A 24,763-nucleotide genomic window follows, 5' to 3' on the forward strand; every position below is an offset into this window, starting at 1 on the left:
GGAGCAGTAAGGGTATCGCAGTCTCCATATTAAGACCATTTGTGATTTGCTTTCTGTTTGATGTTGTGGGGAAATAGCTGCCCTCTTTCATTATCCTGCATTTGACTGTGTGGTATATGCATTTTTCTGTCTCTGTGCAAGGAATTGTCCAAATCCCAGATAATCTGATGCAATACTCCAAGTACAGATACCATTAATTGAGCAATAAGAGAAAGAACCTTGTCAGGAAAAAATATGTGTTCTTAATCCTTCCCATTCCTTTTACACAGTAGTGGCAACATTAGACTGAATGACAAGACTCTAAATGGTATTGGATGCAAACAATATTTTCTTAAAAATAAAATTAAAAATAAAGATGAGAGGAAACTGCACTGTAAATGGGGTAAATCCAAACTAATAATTAATTTCTCTTGAAATACATTGTAAATGAGTTATTTATCTGTCACTTGCTACGTAAGATTGTAAGCTCTTTTACAGTTGAGTTTGAATATCCCTAAATGAAGACAGAACAGGATGAGAATCTCAAGACTTTGGAAAGAGTGTGAGGAGAGAGAAAAAAAGGGATCTTACAGTGGGTATGAATTAAGGCTTCTGCTCCACCTTACAATCTTGTTTTGAGTCACACATTAGTCTTCCCCACTGAATGCTACTGTTGATGCTGTACATAGACTTTTGACTTTGAAGTGTGCACTTTTGGTGAGTGCATATATTTGTTATTGTCATTATTACCTGACGTTCTTTCTGCTGTATGCATTTTCAGGGTACATCCTAGTGATGTTCTGATGGGAAAAAATAACACTCCCAGAACATGACAAAGAATGATGTAGACAATCAAAAACACTAGCTGTACCTGCAACAACCAGTTCAGTTTTTCTGCAGCACAAATAGATGCCTGCTCTCTCTTTGCCTGAGATAACCCTTTGAGATACAAAGGCTGTGCTGGGCCTGGCAGTGCCTTTGTGGAGGAACTTGCTTTCTTTTCCTTTGAAGAGAAACTTCTCTGTGGGGTAGGCCAGATCAGAAGCTAGATATTGTGTTTTGGAGAACACAATTACATTATTAGGTTAAACACAAAGTAAGGACTTGATAGAGCTGACTTAATGGAGGGTGTTTGCATCAGATTCATCATTCGCTATCAGGTAATTGTGAAATTGCTTTAAGCCATAACAACAACACTCACCCCTCCCTCATCCTCCCGTTCGGTTCCTCTCCTTTAAAGTCTCCGGGGTCATGACCCACCTGGAGGCCAAATATGTGGTATCTGGTGTACTGAATGATCTGATTATATTTTTACTAGCAGAGCCTTCAACTCAGTGTGCAGTTCTGGCTCCCAGGAGTTACTGAGTCATGATCCACTTTTCAGAGGTGACTTTTATTTTTGTTTTGTTGTTTTTTGTTTTGTTTTTTTTTTTTAATGCAAAGAAGCAAAGTCACCTTTTTTCCTATCAAAAAGTGGGTAGTGGTTACTGTACTTACACACTGCTGGACCTGGGCTCTGGTTTTTCTCAAACATCCCATGTCATGTTTCTGCACAGATCTTTAGTAACCTGGGTGAGCACATGGAACAGGATTGTTTGCTTGAATTGACAAGGCCTTTTTGTAAATTCAGCTTCTGTCTTTGAAAGAGTGATTAGAATTTCCCTGAGTCCTTCGCCACACAGCAAATGCAGCGTTAAAATCAATTCTCTTTGAAATTTTGCTTTTGTTATTTCCATTTCTGTCTGCCTTGATAGAAGATCATGGTAATTGTAGTTTTGCTTTCCACAATGAATGCCCAAATTATTTTATTTAAAGCTATTGAAATAATCCTCTTTTACCTGTGGTCAAGTTAGAGGAATTTCCCAATTGCCTTGTTCATGTGTCTTTGTAAGGAAACAGATGGAAATGTGAGAGCTGCCTTCCAGCTCTGTTTTAAGGCAGCTCTCACTCCAGCAAATCTCATGGTTAATCCTCTAGTTCAGTGATGGGCCACTGCAAAAAGACTTGAAGTGGGTTTAGGAAATTTGCTTTGTAGAAGCACAGCAGAAATGGAGATGTGCTGGGTAGTGCTTTAGTATCTGAATCTTTCCAGAGGAGAACACTGAGAGTGATAGAGCCTGGAGGTGAGGGTGATCTAAATTTTAGGAAATTCCCCTATTATTTCATGTTTTCTTTCAGATTTAATTTTGAAATTATTAAATTCTGATAATGTCTTCTAATCCCCATAGTAAGTTTTAAGGAAATTAAATAAAATTCATCTCTGTACAGTGAGAATGTTGTTGTGGTAGAGGGGAAGCATTAGAAGGAGTGTTGCCAAATTGGCCCTCCTTCCTTGGTAGGGTGCTTGGTAAGGAAAAAGTATAAATACAGCTAAATATACTTACACTTTGCACATACTAACATTCTGTAGAGTTCAAAACAGACCTCAAAAAGTTGCCAAGAGAAGTAGGCAACTTAAGAATTACACTGGGATCCATCCAGTGGTGCAGGTAAAAGGAAAGGTGAGGGCTGGAAAACTGAATTAGAGATGTGCAGATGGCTCACTGCCAGGAATCTAACCAGCTCTGTGCTGAGTTAGCTACAATTAGTGTGGAGGTAGATATGGAAATGATTATTTACCCTCTCACCAAACCTCCTGCCCACTGGAAACGTCTCAGTGCACGCAGGTTGGCTCCAGCAGAATTCCATGCCATGTTGCTGGGTGTGGAACAATGGACACGAGGGTGAGCCCTGATGTGCCAGAGTTGGCAGCATGAAAACAGGTTTGTGAGATCAGGGAGGAGCTCCTGAGTCAAGTCCAGCTCTGTTTTCTCAGTCACTATGTCGGATTGGCTCAGATGAACTCAACAATGGAATGTCTTTCCCACATCCTCCTGAGCTCACTGGTGCATCATCAGATGGGCAGAATTTTAAGAAAACTTTATCTTAATTTCACTTTGAAAAGCAAGAGGGGTTGGTTTGTTGGGGTTTTTTTCCAAATGACCTCATATATGAATGTTGGATAGACATATTATTTGGGTAATTTTTAAACAACGAACATTAATTTAGTTATGTTAAAACATTGGCTTTGGTCATATTTAAATGCAGATGTGGCAGATACATGTTTTAATAAGAGAAATGTTCTTTGGTTTTGGTGGTTTGGTTGGGTTTTTTTTTTTCCCCTTCCTTTAAATTCCATCAATTTATTTTTCCTCCAGGCTCTGCTGCCTCCTCAAGCCCCCTCAGCACACTGGAGTCCATTTAAAGCATGTTATTCTGTCTCCTCTGCTGCTGCTAGGTGTGCTCCCATTTACACTGTGAGGAGGAAAATGAACCATTTCCTAATTGCACCAGGCATTTAGGGCTGGAATCAAGTGCAGACACACTAAGGAGTTACTGCCTTGAATTGGTGCTCCAACTTTGGGGAGGCTGGATCAAGCACAGCCTGACCCAAGCAGCAGCTCACTGCTGGAGGGTCCTGCCACCTCCTCTCCCCTCCCCGGCTCCACTGAGCTCCAAATGAGGCCCAGCTGCCCTAATGGCCTCAGGCAGTGTTAGGAAATCAGCTGCCCGTGCTGTTCTCCAGGCCCCCCACCTTCCTCAGCCCGACCCGGGGCCACCCTGCCCGGCACCTCTGCCTGCCCCATCCTGCACAGGCGCATCCCTGCATCCCTGCACGCCATCCTCCTGCCCTGCTCCCACGCTGCAGGGACCAGAACTCACACCAGCTGTGCTTCCCGAGCCTTTCTTTACTTGGCATTTCCAGCAACAAGCTTGTTTTCTCTTGGCAACCCAGAAACATCCTCTGGTAGCATTAACCATTAAACATTTCTGTGTGGCAGTCTCCATCCACAGGCAAGTCTCCTTGTAGAGATGCCAGAGAAGCAAATTAAATCGCCAGCATTTTTGCTGTGTGTGTGCTATGCTTTATTAATTGCTTCCCATCAAAATTAAAGTAGTTCTCATAGATTTTATACAACAGGTAGGCTGTAGAAAAGATGGAGAATGAACAGACTTCATGCAGATGTTGTGCTGTGGGAATTGCAAACTTTCTGATTCATGAAGGTTGGTTCATTTTCATTTTGGTGTTTTTACTAAAGTCTTTTAATTTGAATACATTCCTGAAATCTTACCTTAAGCACATCATAACTGACATAAATAGCACAGAAATTAAATTTTATTGCATGAAATTTCATAAAAGTCTGTAATGATTTCACTTACATTTATGGAAGTATCGTCACTGATTTCAGTAAAATAAGTGTTTCAGTCACTCAGCTGATTTCCATAAATTCTTTTTTTCAAAGGCAGGCTTTGGGCTACTGCAGCCTTAATACTGCTTCACTGTAGTTTTTTTCCCCCTAACACACTTTGTAGTTGTGTGTTTGTAGAGAGTCTCTACCATTTCCAAATCTAATGAAAACACATAGAAGGGAAAAGAGAATCTACTTATCTTAGGTATTTCACTGCTGAAATTCCAGAATGTGTCAGGCTAAGAAATGTTTTTTATCTGGTATTGTCTCTGGTTGGGGTAGAGAAGTGTGGTTGCCACAAAATGTATTTAAAGCCATTCTAACTGGAACTGACCTTCTCTCCCAGGTTAGAGGTGAATAATTTGATTTGTTTCACACCTGTGTATCCAGTAGTGTAGTAGTAATTAGCTCTTAGATGTTTGTCTACACCAGCAGACCTCAAAGGCTGCTGGAAGTGGCTGTCATGATTATTGCCCTTTTACAGGTGGCCCTGAGCACCTTGAGCAACCTGGTGATAAAGCAGGAATGGAACTGTAGGTTTTCAAAATGCCAATTTATCTTCTTGGCCAAGGTCCCTTCCTGTTTGCAGGGCTAGGTGACATCTAGTGAGGGGAAGAACAAAGATAATGTTATAAGGTTTTGTACTTTTTTGTCTGTTGGTTTAACTGGGGAAAACTTTTCTCTGTTGAAATAAATGTCTCTGAAAGTTCAGTCTTGTGTTCTGAATATTGGAAAATTTTAGACTACTCTTTCTTTGGAACAAATGTCATTTGAATAATGATTTAGCAAAGTGAAAAATTTCATATTTCAGTGAGTCTCCCTTAGTTCATTTTAAAACCTTCCATGGCCACCCTGTTAGTAAATGTTTAAATTTGAGTGTCCATATCCCAGTGCCGGGTGTACAAATATAACAGTCTGTGGGTTGTGTGACGCCATCCAAGGAGAAGAAATGGTCTACAGGTCTGTTTGTGCTTGAGTATTTAATTAAGTTCCTAAGTTCATAATTGATATAAATAGAAATATTAATTGTTAAAGCAGATATTTAAATGATTGTTATCACTCTATGAGTGTAAAGCATAATTTCAAAGAAAGACATTTCACTGCATTTGCTGCATGTGGTTTAGAAGTTTTTATTTCTCTCTTTTTATGTTTATAGTTTGTTATAACTGGAGCCTTTGATAGGTCAGACTACATGTAAATCGCAGTATTGCATTGAAGACAGGAGGTGAAGAGATTCTGAAAGACAGAGAAACTGACCTTTCATGTAATTTCAGTTAATATGAACAAGAGCAAAAATTCAAGTTATTGGATGTCTTTGTGTAAAGTTTTTCTCCAAATAATGGTATACTGACAAGTGAAAAATCGTGTAAACATACTCTTTGGTAAAAACTGATGAAGCCAAACTTGATTTTTAATTTTTTTTTTGCTATATGTACCCTAACGTATTCTACCCTGAATATCCTAAAAAACCCCAAATAATGATGATTTTATCTATCCTCCATTATTTTTTTAAGGCCAGGCAGCATCTTGAGGCTGTTGAGAGGCTGTGTACCCAGAAGACACAGAGCAGTGTGTTGGAGATGTGCTAAATGCTTGGTGGAACAGAAGGATGCAGTCTGCCAGACAGAGAGAAACACAAACGAGTGGTGCTAGTTAGAGATGCTGTTAGCACAGCATATTTTCTTGCTGACTTTATATCACTGTCATGCATGATAGTGAGATCCCTGTCTTCATTTGTAAATTCTCTGTGCGTGGGCATTCCCATCCCCTTATCAGCTGTTTCCTTTGTGTTTTTAGATCATGGGGAATTCATATGCAGGGCAACTGAAATCTGCCCGTTTCGAGGAAGCTCTCCATAACTCCATAGAAGCTTCTCTGAGATGCAGCAGTGTTGTCCCACGGCCAATCTTCTCCCAGCTGTACCTGGATCCTGACCAGCCTCCTTTCCTGCCGGAAGGTAACCATGAAAGTATGGCCCATTTCAGTTGTTTTTCTGTGTCTTGAAAAGGGTGGGGGTGTTTCATTAAAAAAAGAAAAAGAAAAGGCAGAAACTGCACAGCAGTTCATTGTGTTACAAAATCTGAATCGTGGGCATCATTAAGGGGAAATAATGGCATGCTGGTTATTTTAAAAGGAGATAAATATTATATTAAAAGGAGATACTGTTGAAAAGTTTAATTTTCTAGTTTATTTTTATCTTTACTATATTTTATTATTTTTTCTATTTTTATTCTTCAGATGTGAAGCCAAAGGTAGAAGAGTTGGATAAAGAGTTAGTACATCGCTATTCACAAAATGGAAACCTGGACTTTTCTACCAACCAAACTGTTAATGAAATGGAAGATGAAGAAGAGGATGAAGACATGTCAGATTCAAGTAGTCCACCAATCCCATACTCGCAAAAACCTGCCCCGGAAGGGTCTTGCACTACTGATGGTTGGTATCATTGTGTTTTACTGTATGATCTTCACTACTTATGATCCTAATGATAATGTGTGTTCTCTCTCGGCAGTTACAAATTCTTGAGCTAGAAAGTCTGAAAACACAGTTTGGTCAAAGCCATGGATCTGACAAAATACAGTTATAAGGACTTGTTTGAGAACATAAAGTTTAGTGTATCCTTGGAAAGTAGCATTGAGGACTGGCTGTGGCACACCGTTAGTTCCTGAAAGCCCCTTTTTTGTCTGTGGTTTTCATTGATTCACTGTCCTCAGAGAGGTTACCTGAATTGGCATCAGTATAGCTGGTTCTCAGTCTGTCCCTAAATGATTCTTGGAAATATTGGCAAAGCTGGATTTAGTTGCTTCCATGGGCTGAAGGAAGAGTTTGGAGAAATAAAATGGGGTACGCTTAGTGTACTTTCTGCTGCTGAGGTGATAAGATGGTTGGTAGTGGAAGCTTGTCTGTTTTGTCTTCCCCATGTGCCTGCCAGCCATTGCTTCCTTACCCTGAGCTGCCCTGATTTGTTGTTGCTCAAGATGAGCAAAATTATTTGCTATATTACTATATACTATATACTATATACTGTATTTGTTTGGGTTTAAATGTTTCAAAGAAAGAACCAGCTAATTATGCATGTACCTACTTGGCCTAAGAAAAATTGATGCGATTGGTTCATCTTATCCCAAAATTGTTCTATTCTGAAGTTTAACTTCCTCAAAAAAGGAAGATCTGCTCACTGTTATCAGATGTGTTTCTTGTTAAAACATCTCCCTGCTGACTTCAGACACCTGAAAACAAGAACTGTTCCCACCAGGTCCAAATGCCCTTTTTGACATTTTATTCAATATCTCCCTGAATCATGGAATTCCTTGTGCACAGTTCATCAAAAGCTGTAATTTTGAAATGGTTTTGCCCCTTACTGAAGTATCTGGTTATATGAAATGACAGAAGTAAGGACCAACCACTGGTAATTCTTTGACATTTCTGGGGTGCAGGCATTATTGGCATGTGTTGCCATCTTTGCCTTTTCCACTTCCAAATGCAGCTCACAGGAGCATGTTTACCCTCTGTAACAGCATACTGTAACACAAAGAACAGAAGGGCTGGCTGGCTACTGTGAAAAGATGGGGAATCTTGTTGGGAGAATTCATTACTCACACAGAAGTGTAGTTTTCTGTCCTTTGAAGGCTTGCAAAATTGAAGGAGGAGGGAAGGAAAAGGTACAAAACAATATATTCCTAGGAAAGTGTTCTCAGTTGAAGACAAGTATCAATAAAGTCTGCAAAATCTCCTGTGGAGAGCAGGAGCAGTGCCTTTTTCACTTCACATATTATATGTATGTAATGTTAAACTTCTTAGTATGTCCTGGGATTGACCTTTCAGGGGCAGTTTTGTGTTTTGATTTTTATCTATAAGGCTTTTATGATCAAAGCACTCTAGAAGAAAGTTTCGTGTGTTACATCTGCAGAATTTTAGGGTTGTTCATTACTCATTTTTAGGTTTACCATTCTGAGTTTACAAAATCTGCCTTACTTTTAGATGTTCTCAAGGAACTAATTTAAGAGAGTAGTGTTTTTGTGTCTGGAAAAGGAATAGAAAACAGATTTTTTTCCAAATACTTCTGGTGATCTGTTAGGACAGTTTTGCATAATTCTTTAAAATGCCCTGGTTCCCAAACATTCATAGTGCAGACCATATCTGAACAAGATATTAATCTGATAGCTCATCTTTCATCTCATGAGTATGCCTTCCAGAGATGTAAGACAGGATCACTGCCATTGTTTGCATCCCTTATCTTACTTATTTAATTGCAAAGGTAAATAGCATTATGAAGATACTGAACAATACTGATAGACCATTTGCACTCACTGTATTTGGATACTTTAAACTAAGCCTGTATTCCATTGCTTATCTAAGAGCAAAATATTGATCCTAGAGCCTGCAGTTCACAGCTCTGCTTGCTGTAAAACTTGTTCCCCACCTTTTGGATCAGGTGGGATGAAATCTTTTTCCCTTTAAGATATTTGTGCTGTTTGCTTTTCCTGAATTCAGGATGTGTGCCATAACCATCATATTATTTTCTGTGGTGACTTGTTTTTTTTTATTCAGATGCATTTGTCAGTCCCGTGGGTGCAGAAAGTAGATCTTAATGCCTTTAGTTGTCAGCTAAAAAAACCAAATGCCTCACAAGTGAGTTGGTTGGAGATTCTTTCTCAGCTAGTATTAGATGTCTTACTTAGCTCTCTTCTTAGCCCATTGGAAAGAGCAACTGTATTTGCCACTGAACCTTGCTATTAGTCATGAAAGTTATTCACTTATTTTCAGGGGCTTTGGGGGTTTGTTTTTTTTTTTTCCTGCTCAACACAAATTTTTGTAACTAAAATTTCCATGAAAATAGGGTTTCAAGAAAAATAATTTATTTGTTTTCATATGGGTATCTCAAATAGTCACCAAAATTCTTGCATTATCAAGAAGATGTTCTTAACCGAGTGCTTGCTGTAGCTTTAAAAGAGGCTGCTTCTAATTTGTGGAATAACATTCTATGCAAGCTGTGGGAAACACAATAGTATCACCTTTCTTTTGTTAGCAAATCCTCAATTTACCTGATGCTTAAAGAAAGGCCAAGGTAGTTTCAGAGGCAATTAGGTAAGCAGGTACTTAACACCTGATCACTTACTGTGAGATTACAATGGCGAGTGACAGTGACCCCTAATTCATATGTAATTCCTGGAAGCTAATTCCTTATGCAAATACCCCATTTATTACAGTGCAACAAGGGGCTGGTGCCCCACATGGAAACTACCTCTTCTTACGGTGGAGAAAGGAAAGACAGATACATGTTTCGTTTTTAAGAAGATTCTAGGACTTGTAGTCGTTGACAGCTGTGGGAATACATTTTCAGGAAGATGGGACTGGGTTACTTTAAATGAAGTGATGATGGAGAATGCAAATGTGCTTCTCAGAAACAAAAACTAATGCAGAGAAATGCAGATGTCTGTAAAAGCTGTTAATATTCTAATCTTTTGTTGACTGCTCCTGGTATTTGCAAATCTTTAATTGAAATATAAGTGCCTGTTCCTTATTTGAAACAAAGCTGAGATCCTGTGAGAACATTTTTTTTAATAGCTCAGCAGTTACATATCGATAAAAGATTTCACAAAAAGAAGTTGGTTTGGTTTACTGACTCGTGTTTTCTTCTCTTTGTACTTAGATTTTTATAAAAGGTACACAAGTAAATTAAAGTACCATTCTTTCTTATTCAGAGGAAATGTTTTACTGCTGTTTAACATAGAAATGTAGGTGCCAGCACAGTTATAAATGAATAGCTATGAAATGTAAATGGATTTTAAATGTTCTGAGACATTGACAGCACAAGTTCATCTAGTACTGAGACATTGTCTCGTCTTTCCTAATGTGGAAATTATTATTTCTAACATATAATTAATTACCAATGCAAAAATCAGGCAAAACAGAAAATAAGGTTGGGGTCTCTGTGGTGCTTGCTAGTTAGAAAAAGACAATGTAACAGGGAGAGGGTTAATCTCCTCTTCATCTCCCCACAGTTACTTGCTTCCAGATCAATGTGTTTTGGGTGGAATTTCCTCATTCAGTTTCAAAAAGCAGCAGAAACTTAAAAGGGTGCTTTTCAGGCCTAAAAGTCAAGGGAAAGAAGGATAATGAAGGGCTCTTGAAGCATACCATCTGCATGTCTTTGAAGGAAAATTCAAACCTTTTACGGCACAGGGGCAGATTTGCATCCTGTCCCTATGTCCTGGTGGCTGTAAGTCCGGCTGTGCCTGGCCAGGCTCTGCAGCCCTCCCTGCTTCTCCTGGGGCAGGGGTTCCATGAGCAAGAGAAAAGTTCCTGGAGCTCTGGGGGTCTGTCAGTGCTGCCTCTCTCCCTGCCCACCCATTGGCATCCCATTCCCTCTCGGAAGGGGACCAGAGGAAACCATTTGGTGTCAGCCCTGTTTATTATCTCACCACCTCAGAAAACGAGGTTTTGGCAGTCGCCTGTGAGCTCTGGGCTGGTGGCTGCTTTCTGCCCTTTCTGGCAGTGAATTATAAAGGTAGTGAATTTGAGCAAGGTTTGTGAAGTTCAGGAGCTGGTTGGATGACATCGGTGTCCCCAAACTGAAGTCCCCTGGGGCAGCAACATAATTATAGCTCTCTCACGGGCTGAACATCACAGAGGCATGTGCTGGCCAGCCAGTCTGCACATGCATGCCTCTCTGATCCAGAGATGTCGCCAGCCAAAGCCCAGGAGGATGCCAAAGGAGATTGTGAAAGGAGGGAGAAGGGGGAGCATGCAAAGGGTCTGGGAGCACTGGCTGAGTAAGAGATGAAACTGGGGGTGAATTGTAGGTGCTGCTTGCAGATTATGTAGGATGCAGCATTCCTACAGTCCAGTCCCACATATCCTAAATGGTGGGAAATATTAATATCTACGGCCTCTCAGCTAAGAGGCTGCTGTTCCCATGATAGCAGGCAGTTACTGAACTGTGCTTGTAAACTTGTTAACATGTTTTTCCTTAAGACTCTCCTGTAGCTTCTCCCTTGGGGACTGATGCAGAATGGTGACACACAGATGCTCAAAGCATAGCTGAAGTTGTTTTTCTCGTAGCCCAGATAAAGCTGAGTCTTTTCTTTCACCTGGGATGTTGTGGAGCCCTGCTTCACTTCACTGGGACAGCAAAACCCTCAAGCACCCCAAGGGGCTCAAAGCTTCCCATGTGTTATTCACCCTTCTCAATGCTGTGTGCTCCTTCAGGAGGCAAGTCTGCATTGACACACAACAACACTGACAACCTTGCTTGTGCCAGTATTGCTGTTGCCAGCAATTCCTTCAAACGCCTTCTCCTGTTGGGCACCATTTGTGCTTCTGGGAATTTCCAGAACATTTTTAGGTAGAGACTAGGCTAGAAGCTAATTGTGTAAAGCATGGGTTTAAATCTGTGTTGCAATCTTACTGCACTTGCTGTTTCATAACCCTTATCTACAGATTTCCTGTTTGCCCACATTGTCAGCGGTGGGCAATTTTTCTGCTTTAAATCTAGATGTAAAGTGGTATTTTCTAAGCATGTCAACTACTCAGATTTCACTGAATGCCTAAATATTTAAGGTCAGTTTTGAAAATTCTGGATTTAATTCCCAAGTGACATAAACATTTGAATTTTAACCAATTTTCCATTCTTTTTGAATGGAAGGGACTTTTCCCCTGGGTTTATCTGAGACTGTTTCTTTCTAAATTATATCACAAAATCTGGATAATACTTAGCCCGGTACCTGGCTTTCTGTTTGACTATGATCAATATGTTTTTAGAGAACATGCCTTAAGAAGAATTCAACAGATTAAAATCAAATGACAACTTATCAGAAAATAACTAATTGTGCTTTAAGCATGCAGATTTAATACTTCTCTCCTAAAGCATACGTAAGTTTTTATTGGTAAGTTATTGATATAATCCACTGATTCAATACATGAAAACCTCAGGTGCTTCATTTCCATTCATTGCCTGGAAAAAGGTGTGTGTGAGGGTGAATCCAAGCTGGCTTTCCATCAGCTGCTGCTGGAACTGAGCTGATGGAAGAAGTGAAGAAACCATTCAGCCAAGAACTGGTTTAGCAGATTGTGAGTGTAGGCACAAGACTGAACCTGTGTTGGACCCTGTTTTCAGCAAGCTGCTGCTTGTGAGGAAATTCGTGCAAGCTGATTCTGTGCATTCTGCTTTGCACATGCTCTGTGCCTGCTGCAGGGCTGAGAGAAAACCAAAACCCATTACCTTCCATAATTTTTGCTGAAGTTGCTGTAGGTTTTGGCCCAGGAGCTAAGAGCACAGACGTATGTACCAATAATGGCTGAGGTGGCCTTTGGTTAAGCTGTGATCACATTGTGTTACCACATGCTTACACAAGGTCTTTCTCCAGGATATTTTTCCTTCCTTAAAATTTCTGTGACAGTGAATAATATTTACGTGAATAATATTTTGAATCAAGTATAAGTAATAGGTATTAATAGCTATTGCAGTAATTCCAAATTTAACAGTAATGTTGATTCTTGTGATTGTGATTTTCTTTATTTATTGTTTATTAAGCCTGGATACTGCACTGGGTTGCCCTGCTTTGCTTTTTGTGTGGCCCAGCCTCCTACCTGCTCACTGCAGGGCACAGAACAGCAGAAACTCTCTCAGGTCCCCACTTTTGCCCACTTCTGCTGCTTTAGCTCCACAGGATTAGAAGCCCAAGAGGCAATGCTATGTCCTTATTTTGTGGGCATATGTGTATTTGAGTGGGGAAAAGCCTTAACAGAGGACATGAAAGTCCTGCAGTCCACTGAGACTTCAAGAGACTCAATTGGAGACATAGCAAAACATGATTCACATGTCTAAAACGAGTGAATTATTTATTTGCTGGAATTTCTAAAATGTATAGAGAATTTAAAAATTAGATATTTAATTATTTTAATGTAATAAAATTATTTTTACTAGCCACCACTAAACTTCTATTATCAATTTTTATCATTCTTTAGTATTACTTAATGGTTATTTATCTATCATTGCTAGCTAGCCTTCTGCAAGCAACTAAGACAAAATAGTTTCTCTTGAAAAAACTGTAAACTAAAGTTTGGCAGAGAAAAAATAATCTTTGGCATGTTTTAAGAGCTGTTTTCTGTTATTAAATCACAAGCTTATTGTCTTATTTTGATTGTTTTTGAAAAATCGGATTTTGGAGCCATTTGATGTCTAATGTTTGGACACTTGAATTTCTTTTGTGCCTGTATATGTTTAAATATGTATATTTAAAATACTGTTGTCTGTTGCCTCTGGAACTCTCAGCTAGTGGTTCTGGTGAGATGCTGTCTCAATTTCCTCCATTTCCCTTAAAAAGGATATATTAAAATTCCAGTTACAGCATCAAGTTGTGAAGGCCATTTGCTTTTGCAACTGATAAAACAAAGAGAATTAAATGAATTCTTCTGAAGAGTTATCATTTGTTTTGCTTTGTTCTGTAGGTTTTTGTCAAGCAGGCAAGGATTTACGGTTGGTATCTCTGTGCATGGAGCAAATTGATATCCCAGCAGGCTTCCTGTTAGTAGGAGCCAAATCTCCCAACCTTCCTGAGCACATTCTAGTCTGCGCTGTTGACAAGAGGTTTTTGCCAGATGATCATGGAAAAAATGCACTTTTAGGTAAGAGATCTTTTTTTCCTTTGTACCATAATAATTTGGAGGAAAAAAAAAAGCCAGTTGAAAATTATCTAATGTCATTTCAGCTAATAACCTTCTATTAGAAATATGTTGAGGAGAGGACTGACTTCATTAAATCAAATCTGTAGATGAACCTACCTTAAAAGCCCATTTTAAAACAAGTCCCTGATTCCACCATTAATCACAATAGAATCTCCCTGATTTCTGTGTGGGCAGAAGTCAATTGCAGCCCTGGCATTCTAAATGTGAGCTATCCATATTCTCTTTATCTCAGCTGGAGCTTACAGCATTTTCATTTAAGAAGAAATATGCTCATGCAAGTACTGAAAATGAACTATATAATTTCATTTTTTATTATTAAGGGATGATTTCTGCCCTTGGCTTCACCAGGATCATTGGTCTCAGTAGAAGTTCTGGGAGCAGTTTGCTTCCCAAAAACCAATACACAGGGACACCCCACCCCACCTTTCCCAATTATGTCATAATCTGTTATATTTATAAAGTTTAAAATTTTAGTACAATAATGAATGCCTCTTGGTAATTGAAGAGAGGCCTATGTGCGCCTAAATTTCCTGCCTGGGTCACAACTGGTGCACTCTTTAACAAGCTAGTAAAAGTGATTTCATGTATTTTGGATTATTTAGCCAGTTTTGAATTTACTCTTTCATTTCTCCCTCCAGTCATTGTTCTGCCTAGGATATATTCAGAAAGACCTTTCAACAGGAAAGAAATTACAACAAAGGATAAATACCCTGATTTAACTGCATTGCCCAAATTCTGGTGCAGACCACCAATATTTTGTGTAACTGTTGGAAACAGCTTTGTTTTGTGCTTTAATTTTACGTCTCCATTAAATCCATTTGATAAATCCATACACAGCAAACCTTTGGGCCTAAGGCAGAAGTTAGACAGAGGCCTAAGGCCTGAGTTAGAGAGAAGCTGTGGTGTGATGTGCCCTCACTGGTTTGACTGGGGATTTGGGATAACAGGGTACACTTCAGGACTCAGAGGAGCTTCTCCTCTGCTAAGCAGGGGAAGTGTCAGGAGCTGACCAATAAGAACTGATAGGCAGATGGTGTTTAACCTGATTAAATGTGGTACTGCTTGTCTTTGTTGGTAAGCTTCCCCCTCCATCCCAGCTTTGTATCCATCCATCCATCCATCCATCCATCCATCCATCCATCCATCCATCCATCCATCCTCTCTGGTCTCATTTGTTAAGGAGCCTGGTGTCTCACACCTCTGGCATTGCTGGAGTTTCTGTCACTGGCACCTGTAGCAAAGAACTGACTCAGAAGCTCTGAGAGACCCTGGTTACTCTTTCTGAAAACTGTGGAGATGCACCAGTAGATCCTGTGGGCTGCAAGAGAGTATAATAGAGAATGATTCAGTCCCAGGAAAAACAGGATGAAGAGATTTGCATCTTGGCATCCTCATCGAAGCTGATAATAAGGCGTAGCAAGGCTAAAGACAATGGCCTAATTATTAAGAGTTTTATGGATAAGGCATTTTGTCAAAAACACTGAATATCTTTGTCATAAACCTGTGTTTTTGGCTGACAGGTGAGTGTAGGTAGGAACCAGCATCCTCCAAGGTGTTGTCATGATAGTAGCAAGAATGAAAAATAGATTCTCTTACAGATCTTGAACTGACTAGTAAATGGAAAAAAAACCCAAATAAACACAAATAAAACATTTCCACTAGGTATTAATCTGCTAGCACTTTTATAAATCATTATTGATATTCCGTAGAAAATCTGTTTCATTAAGGGTTGAAAGCAATTCAGAGATAAGTGACATGGCAAGTGAGACAACCGGGCTTAATTGTTCAGCATTAGATAATAGAGGGCTGATTTGAACAACAAAGATTTTAAGGAAGACCCATTTCAGAACATACCCTGTGCTTTGTTCTATGAAATGTTACACTGGTGTCATCGTTATGCCAGATTCCCATTAACATAGCTGTGAATGGCACTGGAAATCAAGACTGCTTATAATTCTTAGTCTGGATTATCCTCCTGACCTCAACTCAAAATTTCACCCCTTTCTGTGAAACCTTTTGGGAATGTTGCAGAAAAACAGTCTTTGTCCCTAAAATGGTTACTTTCTCGAGAAGCTGTAGGTTTTTAAAACTATTTTAAAGCACTCCTAACTCTGGCCATGCAAATCTTGTGGTTGCTTTCAAGACTGTAATAAAATGTAAGGTTCAGTTGACTTAGAAAGTATTCTATGTAAGAAGCCTCAGGGAAAATTTATTTGATGTTAATTTCAGTCACATGAAATTGCTCTGATGAATTGGCCACTGTTTTGAGAGACATGTCTGCAGTTTGGAACCCATGTTTTTTTAATACAGAAAAAAATGGCTTTTTTTGCCCTCATGGAAATTTCCTAGTGTGACAGCATAGTTCTCCCCCTGTCAAGTAGTTATTCTGCTCTGGGCTGTGTAGAGTGGGAAACTGGTGGCAGGGTTTTGGCATGGGTCAGTATGCCCTAAAGAGATGTAGGAGTTCAGAAGAGCTCAGATTGACATCCATGTGCTGTGCCCACAGAAGCTGCCTGGAGGCCTCCGGTTCCCTGGAACTGGATGTGCAGGTGGCTTTAGATGGCCTTATTCCTAGCTGACAGTACAGGACATTTAATCTGTTTCTGTATCTTCTGCTTCCTTCTTCCAGGATTTTCTGGGAATTGTATAGGCTGTGGAGAAAGAGGATTTCGGTACTTCACAGAGTTTTCTAATCATATCAACCTGAAATTAACCACTCAGCCAAAGAAGCAGAAGCACTTAAAGTACTACCTAGTAAGAAGCTCCCAAGGTGTACTGTCAAAGGGACCCCTTATCTGCTGGAAAGGTAATAAAGGTGCCCATTCAATTAGGGGTGTTTTTTGCTATTAGGGGTGATGTTGAATAAAAAAATTGAAAGTTGCTGTTGAAAATGTATGCATTCAAAAGCAACTGCTAGAAGGGAGGATTCGCACTGATTTCACTGAAGTTTGGATTTTGCCAAAGAAGTTAAAGTCTTAATAGTAAGCATGTGACTCTAAACACTCTTCTTACATCTCCCCATACTTTTGGTGGCAGCCCTACATCTTCCCATCTGAGACTGTGCAGTCGTGTTGGTAGAAGAGGCTACTCAGTCTGATGATTCCTTTATGTGCCTGAAGCACACAGCCAGGGCTGCAGCATTGGTTTTCCACTGATATTCATCTTTGCAGGTGCAATCCAATCTGTCTCGTGCCTGAGGATAGCTAGCATGCTGTAAGATTAAGAAAGCTCAGGGCACTGATCTCAGGGAAGGAAAAGGCTTGGATGCTCCTGCCATTTGCGGTGTTTTACACTTGGTCTTACCCTCTACCAGGGCAGCCTGTGCGACATTATGTGCTACAGGAGGGTGCATTTGTGACCCAAGGCAAGGTAGCCTTGGGGGTCTCTTATTGGAGGATGCAGGGTTTTGGAGCTAGAACCATGCAAAGACTCAAGGAAGGAGTGGTTTTCCCACTCACTGTCTGCCAAGCTGGTTTGTGTGCAGACTTCCTGACCTTTTCATCTGTGGTCTCACTCAGTGAAGACAGAGTTTGATCTGGTCCCTGTTGTTCCAAAAGTTGATGTGAGGAGAGGGGAAGCTCTGCAGGAGAACTGACAGACATCTGAGGAGTCACATCCTCATGTGAATAGCAGCATGACACCAGAAAGAGATGGTTATCACTGAGCTGTATGAGTGATTATAGTTTGTAGCAGTTAGTGAGTCAGAAGGATCCTGGCTTCAGCTGCTTTTCTCTGTTACAAGGAGAATTAACTACAACTTTAGAGTGCATGTTGCTTTTCAACAGCATTTTTTTCACAGAAATGACACAAATATTTAATTTGGTAGTGAAGTCCCAAATAAAGACAAAGGCAGACTTATTTTACTTCTGGAATCTTTTTTCTGAAACCCCTCCTGATGCTACTGCAGTTGGAGTTGGTGTGTGTCCTGGTAAATGCCATCAGGAGTAATGCTCATGTGGAAGAAGCACATGGTTCCACTTTTGGTTATATACTAATTGCAAGTGCTCTGGGCACCCATGAAAATCCAGAAAATCAACTAAAAGTCAACCTCATGGGCATTACTTTGATAGGTCCTATCTCTGTATTGCTGCCATCCATCTGGTAACCTTTCACTCTTCACTTACGTTATAGGTCTAATTGGAAGAAGGGTGCTTTTAAACACTTAAACCCTTCTTTTAAATCCTGATTAGATCTCAGTTTAAAAATGGATTAATATGTGATTTTCAAGGTGACTTTCTCCTCCCTCAACTCAGTTTTCATCCAGACAGACACTAACAGCACTGAGATCTCCCTGAAGGTTTGTGGAAGCATATTAAAAATCTGGTTTCAGCACAATTTCTCCTTTTAAAGGGCAACATATGACGGTTTGTATACAGGTTGTGCCGCAGAAGTCTCTGAGTCTCTGGGACACGCCCAATACCTTCAAATCTCTTGGAAGCTGTGATCTGAGGGCTCTTGCCATTTTGCAGCATCTGCTGTGTATTTGCCTGGCCCCCTGAGTGACCCCCAGGGAGGTTTTCCTAATTAGGAGACAAAGTTGACAAAACCGTGAATCCGTATTTTCCTTGGGTGCTGCCATTTGCCGCTGTTTGTTGTTCGTGCTCTGTGTGTGCTCCTAACGTTTTGTCGCCTTTCGCCACCGCGTTGCTGAACTTTGCTGCTGGGAGGAGGCCTTGTTAATATGTACTGTAGCTGCTTCATTTGCAGAATGTAGAAGCAGGCAATCATCTGCTGCTAGCCTCTCTGCTAAGCCAAATCCTTCGGTGTCACCGTCCGCGACCCCAGAGGGTGGATCCGCTAATGGATACAAGTCAGGGTTCACTCAGACAGGTAGGAGCTGAAAGTGCTGTAAAGAACCATTGGGGGTGGTAAGTCACCTCAGCCACTGCTGGGTCAGGGATGCTGTAAACAACTGGGTATTTACCTTGAGCCATGTGGAGATTACACTGGAGAGGATGCCTTTCAGAATTTGCTTTGGCAAAGATTAAGATCCAGGTGAGGCTGAAGGTTAGTTCAGTCTCAAAACAACAATTGATGTAAAAGCATGAAACAGTCTTTGATTAAGTTACTTGATTCTGTCCCTTCTTGTTGAAACCTTTTTGTTTCATTAATTTTTTTTGTGCATCTCAAAAATCTTCAATTACATCTTTGTAGGGAAGTGTTTCCTTAGTATATAAACTAGGGTATTTGTCTGGAAAAGGAGAATAATCTCCTTTTAGGGAGAGGGGACCAGATGTTATTTTATTTACTTGCTAATTTCCTTATTTATTTAAATTTTATTGCACACAAAGGTGCACTTAGAATTGAAATTTCGCCATATGCATACAGTGGGTTTTTGGTATGTGAGCTAACAGGTCTCTCACAACTATTCTAGAAAGCTATTAATGATACCCTTAAATAAGGAGGAAATATAAAAATCAAATAGATATTGACTGACAAAGAAGCAACATCTTAATATCATGTATCTATTTATTTATTGCAAGTAGACAGAGTGCTTTTGTTTGAGCTTCCTTCCTCATTGCTTTATTGCAGCTTCATCTATGCTGTTATATGTTTTTGTGTCTGTTTGTGCTATTTCTTGAAAAAATTAAAAGCAAGAGAAAATGGCCTGTTTGTTATTAATTGATATGAATGTCCAAAACCACACGTTTCTTTAAAGGGAATGAAATACAGATAGAAAGCAAGATGGTTAAAATACTTTTTACACCTAGAAAGTTTGTCAAAAGGAGTAATAAACAAAAGCTGAACACAGGCATTCATATGAGACTATAATCACTGATTAGTATTTTCAGAGGCACTTCTCCCAGGTGGTTGCCCCTGTCCCTGTTGAGGAAGCAAAATGCTTTGGGCTTTGGGTAAAATTAAATGACAGTGTGGTTAAAACACATCTGCTGCATTTCATTGCATGATCCCTTGGCTTCCAGACCCAGGCATGAGAACTGTGCAGATGCATGAGAACCTGTTTATTTGGAGCAACAAGCATTCTAATATTTACACAGCTTTGTCTTCTATTGTATCTGCCAAGTTAATAGATACACCTTTTATATACGGCTTTCTCCTTATCACTCCCTGCCATTTTCAGTGTGCTTGGTGTTTCTGTGTGTCACTGTTTGTACTCCTAGGTCATGCTCGTCAAAACCTTTTCATCTCCTTCTCCTGTTATCTCCTAGTGAAGATAATGCCACATACATACTCATGAATCCCCTGTGACTGGGAGAAGGGGGGAGAGCACCTTTTATTCAGTGGCATAAGTTCTGATGTGTCACCTATGATGTGGGGCTTTTCTGGCTTTTTCTCTTCTAGATTCTGCAAAGCTCTTTCTACTGGAGTTGGCTTCTAGGTTGTTTTAAAACAGGACTACTTATTAGCAGGTTGTTTTCTGAACTTGTTTTCAGCTCATCATCAACTCATACCCTTTTTTTCTTTAAAAGTTGTGTAAATGTTTCTGGTGAGCAGTTCAATCTCTGAGTTCTACAAGATATATGTAGGTAGTTATGGGCAAACAGTATCAAAAATATGGTTTTGGGCAGACACTTGAGGGGAAAATTCAATTCACATGTTAAGCAACTAGAAACAAGGCTTTACAAGAGAAACATGAAGAATTTTAATAACTGGTATTTTTATAAGTCCTGATTAGGTAACAGAGTGATGTTTAAACATATACCAGCCACACCTACATTCACAGATAAAATTTCAAGAAAATATATTACAATTAGAGGTGAGGGACGAAAAAAATCCCCAAAGCTTCAGGACAGTTTACTTTAAAGAAATTTTAACACTGCATATTTGCTGCATCATATTTAATGGCAGACCAGCATCTCCCTCCAAGGGCCCAGACCCGGTGGTCTATTTTGTTGGCCTTTCAGTGTATTTCCTATGAACATGGACGAGATTTTCTGGTGGGGCAGCAGCAGCAGAGGCTTCTGTGTTTGCCCTTCATGTCAGTTGCTTTGTCTGGCAAAGAAGAGCTTCCTCCCACTCTCCTCCACCAAATGGTGTGTGGCCTGAGGGTGAATGTGTTTGGCAGATCAAGTTGGTCTTTGTCTTCTGTTTTCTTTAGCTGGCTGTTTTACTGGAACATCTGTAGGTGAACTTAGCCTCCTTTGCCTACTTGCTGCAGACTCCTTTCTGAACTGATGCTGAGTTAATATTTTCACTCTGGTTATAAGAATTTGGATTTGCCAGTGTATCAGCATCTGAATGTCATTTTTTTCTTGAAGTAAATTGCAATTATGAAATACCTGACGTTATAGGAACTTACATGTTGAGAGGTTTAGAATCAGTTTGATACTGGACAAATATTCAAATTTGTTTGTTCTTTAGTTTATCCTTCTATAAAATAAGATTTATAGGTTTTAGCTGTGGTAGAGTGCTCTATGAAGTTTGTTAATTTATGCAAAGAGTTTGGGCTCAAATGCCCTTAATTTTTTACCCAGATTTATAAATGAGCATACCCTTTTTATAGTTTTATAGACAGTAGTGCTGTAAGGAGGCTATGTTTTTGGGTTTGGTTTTTTCTGCCCTTAGTCAAGCTTAGCTGTGTCTGATAGAGATTCAGTAGCTTGTTGTTGAAAATCTCAGGTGATGGAGATTCCACAACCTCTTTTAAGTAACTTATTCCAGTGCTTATTCCCTATACTTGCTGGCTGCAAGAATAAGCTCTTCGTCTTAGCTTCCTCATGTGAGCCATGAGAAAACTGCATTTATTTGCCTATCCCATGAATCTATTTTGAGGAGCAATGAGATACCCCTTTCTACAGTTAAAATGTTTTTTGAGTGTGTGTGAGTGCAAAATATTGTGGAAGAGATCAATCATGGGTTCAGTGGATTATAAGATTCTATAGACACGCCCAGTTAAGCGTTTGTTAAAACTCCTGAAAGATACATGGTAATTTCTTAGGAGTGTAAAAAAATTGTTTGCAATTTATGCAGAGATGAGTGTTGATAAATGTGTATGTAATAAAAAAAATTATATATATATGTAAATTTTAATCATTAATTAAACAACTTCTGTTCTCAGATTCTTCAGTGTTCAGTCCAGCAAAATCATCTTCTGCTGCTGTTAACTTAAGTGGAACACAAGACCCATCCCGGAACAAGAACATTGTGAAACCTCTGGCTCTGTCAGTACAGCTCGTAGGAAAGGCATTTGCTGCAGGTATGGCTTTGCTTTCCAAAACATCTGAGAGCCAAGGGAATCATCAGCTTAACAGCCAAGAAAAGAGAGTGTTCTTTTTTTGGCGGAAAAGGGAAAGGAAAGCATTCGCTAGCATTCTCCAGAACTGTCATATTCTTGCAGTCTTTGGCACAGAAATTTTTGCAGTTAGTACTGTTCCCAAGCTTGAGCCACACTTTGGCTCTCAGATTTAATATCCTGGTAGGAGCTCTCTTCCTAACTGTAAGAGAGCATAAATGTCACTTCTTAATATCACTCTGATTCCTGCCTCAGTAATTGAGAGTTGTATGCAGTTCTGCATTTCTAACATTTATAGTTCCTCCACATACATTTGGTGGAATTTAGTCTTGTTTTAAGGAGTTTTAATATATCTGCTGTTTTAATTGCTTATTTCTCTATTGTGTGTTTAATAAATTGTAACTCTTAACTGTGACATCTAAGTCCCACACTGAACTGTATTGACGTAATCTGATTAGGTGATTTGTCTTTAAGCAAGAAAAAAGAAATCATCACACTTATTGCAGGACAGTGTGCTTGAATAAGAAAATGTATCAATTGATTTAGTTTATATATGCACATGAACATTACACTTTATACATTATGTATTACATCTGCTATTTAATACTATATATACTGTTATGGTACATAACACAATTATGTTGTGGCTGATAAATCATTAACAGTTCTTTGTGCAAAATACCTTTCCCCCTCCATACTTGTATGATTTTATTTTGCACTGAAATTTCTTCCCAGCTTTTCAACCACTTTAACTGACCCATGCCCACCATATCTGCCCGTATAAAATTGTTGACTCTGAGTAGAAATGAGGACCTTACAATGGGCAAGTGAGGTTATTCATATTTTGTAATTGGCAATTGTACCAGAATTTATTTGGATGTCTGCAGCTGGGGAGTTGCATTGTTTTAAGCTGCATACCACATCTCTAACACTTCCAGTTGCAGCTGCCATCAGCCAGCTGCTGCACCATCTCCTGGTGTTGCTCCTGGAATGTGTTCTTGGGAGCTGAATCCTTGTGAAGCTGGCTGATACCAGCAAGGAACTGGAGTTTCCACTGGCCTCCATTTTGGCAGTTTATGCAATTTCTTTTCTTCTGCAAAAACTGAGTTCTGAAAAAGAATGAGAACGGTGAGTGATGGCAACTTCTGGTGATCACCCCTTGTGGATATAGCAGGTCCTGCCAGAGTGTCAGGCTTGCTGGGACTGGAGAATCACCTTAGGCAGAGGTAGCAGAATTAGGCATGGTTTGCCTCAGTAATGCTCAGGCCATGTACACTTTGCAGCAAATTGCCCTGTCTTCCCCTGCCCAGTGTCCTTTGCTAAGGCTTTAGATGAGAGCTCTGTAATGAATTACTATGCATGGCATAGGGATGACTGGGGGAAAATTTCTGAGCCACTTGTGGCTTAGAAATCTTTACAAACTGAATTAGTGATGTATATTAAAAAAAAAAATCACTATGTAAGAAAATATATCACAAACTTTGCAATAAAATTGTGTGTGTGTGATTTTTTATTGTATTTTGGTGGGGCTTTCTTTGCATTTTTTCTTCCACCTATCCCTCCTCACCTTGAAATCTGGACACCCCTTTCAAGGCTTGGATTTTGCAATCTGAATCTTTCTCTGCCAAGTACATTTCATGCTTTCCCTGGAGTATGTTTTTTCTCAGTCACACATCTTGCCCTGTTCTTTTGCATCAGTGTGTTGCTGTATTATTTGATTTGTTTGTTTTCAAGACTGTCTCAAGCCACACACTCTGTATTTTATTATACTCAGCTCCTCTTTCACTGCGTGCCACGGATGTTGCTAATGGAAACACTAATGGAGGAAGAAATAATGCCTTGAGTACTACAGTCTCTCGGCCAATGCCTCACTCAACATCTCCAAGTCCTGGCTGTGCAGCTGGAGATCAAGGTAAAGAAAACCTCTCTGTTTTTTTATTCTAAGCTGCATTGATGGTGAGCTTGAAATCCGTGATTTTGTTCTTCTTCCAATTGTAGCTGTTCCTACTGTTCAGTCTTTACAGATCCATTTGCTTTTTGGCATGACCATTAATGATAATGCTGGACATTTTAACACAGGTGACAATGTTTTTCACATCACAGTCTGCTTTTATGTGAATCTAGGTATGAGCCTCTGGTGCACTGCGATGTGATACCTGCTCAACACTGGTGGGAAATGGAGGGTGGGCTGGAATTTGGTCATTTGGGAGGACAGGGTTTACAATTAGTTTTTACTTTCCTTCCAGCATCCATGTCCAGTTCTGGACCACCAAAGAAACGCCACCGAGGATGGTCTCCTGGGTCCCCAGTCCCACCTCCTGGTTTAGCAGTACCTGTTCCTACGATCCGGCCTGCGACAAGAACAGGTAAAACTTGAATGACACCGACATTTCATTTGTTAAAACGTGAACTCAGCCAGCCCAGCAGCCCCGTGCTGCACCTCTCACGTGTCACACAGCAAACATAACTGATCTTGTTGAAGTATTTAAGCACATCATGGCGTATTTAAGTACACCATGCCCCCAGAAAAGCACATAGGATTGCAAGGTCCCAGTTGTTGTAATCTAATATGCGACACAGGGGAAGTAAAACTGCTGGGGGAGAGAGAGGAAAAGAAGAGGCAAATAATATTATTAAAAATATAATGCTAAAAGAAATCCATGGTTCCCCC

The 24,763-nt window shown here is 39.8% G+C and overlaps 1 protein-coding gene across 8 annotated transcripts in view; it reads left to right on the forward strand.

The window, feature by feature from the left end:
* GREB1L (GREB1 like retinoic acid receptor coactivator) overlaps nucleotides 1-24,763 on the forward strand; it is a 132,909-nt gene that overhangs the window by 65,598 nt on the left and 42,548 nt on the right. For 5 of the 8 annotated variants that reach the window (XM_064705951.1, XM_064705953.1, XM_064705955.1 and 2 more), the window contains 8 exons: nucleotides 6,006-6,177; nucleotides 6,447-6,644; nucleotides 13,662-13,838; nucleotides 16,528-16,704; nucleotides 18,606-18,728; nucleotides 21,919-22,056; nucleotides 23,867-24,004; nucleotides 24,339-24,458. In XM_064705951.1, coding sequence (XP_064562021.1) covers nucleotides 6,009-6,177; nucleotides 6,447-6,644; nucleotides 13,662-13,838; nucleotides 16,528-16,704; nucleotides 18,606-18,728; nucleotides 21,919-22,056; nucleotides 23,867-24,004; nucleotides 24,339-24,458 — 1,240 coding nt within the window. In that variant the 5' untranslated portion in view covers nucleotides 6,006-6,008. The remainder of the gene's footprint in view (nucleotides 1-6,005; nucleotides 6,178-6,446; nucleotides 6,645-13,661; nucleotides 13,839-16,527; nucleotides 16,705-18,605; nucleotides 18,729-21,918; nucleotides 22,057-23,866; nucleotides 24,005-24,338; nucleotides 24,459-24,763) is intronic. The other 3 variants (XM_064705956.1, XM_064705957.1, XM_064705958.1) reach the window with 2 other exon arrangements.

This window comes from Zonotrichia leucophrys, chromosome 2 (genome assembly GCF_028769735.1).
Source record: "Zonotrichia leucophrys gambelii isolate GWCS_2022_RI chromosome 2, RI_Zleu_2.0, whole genome shotgun sequence".
NCBI lineage: Eukaryota > Metazoa > Chordata > Aves > Passeriformes > Passerellidae > Zonotrichia > Zonotrichia leucophrys.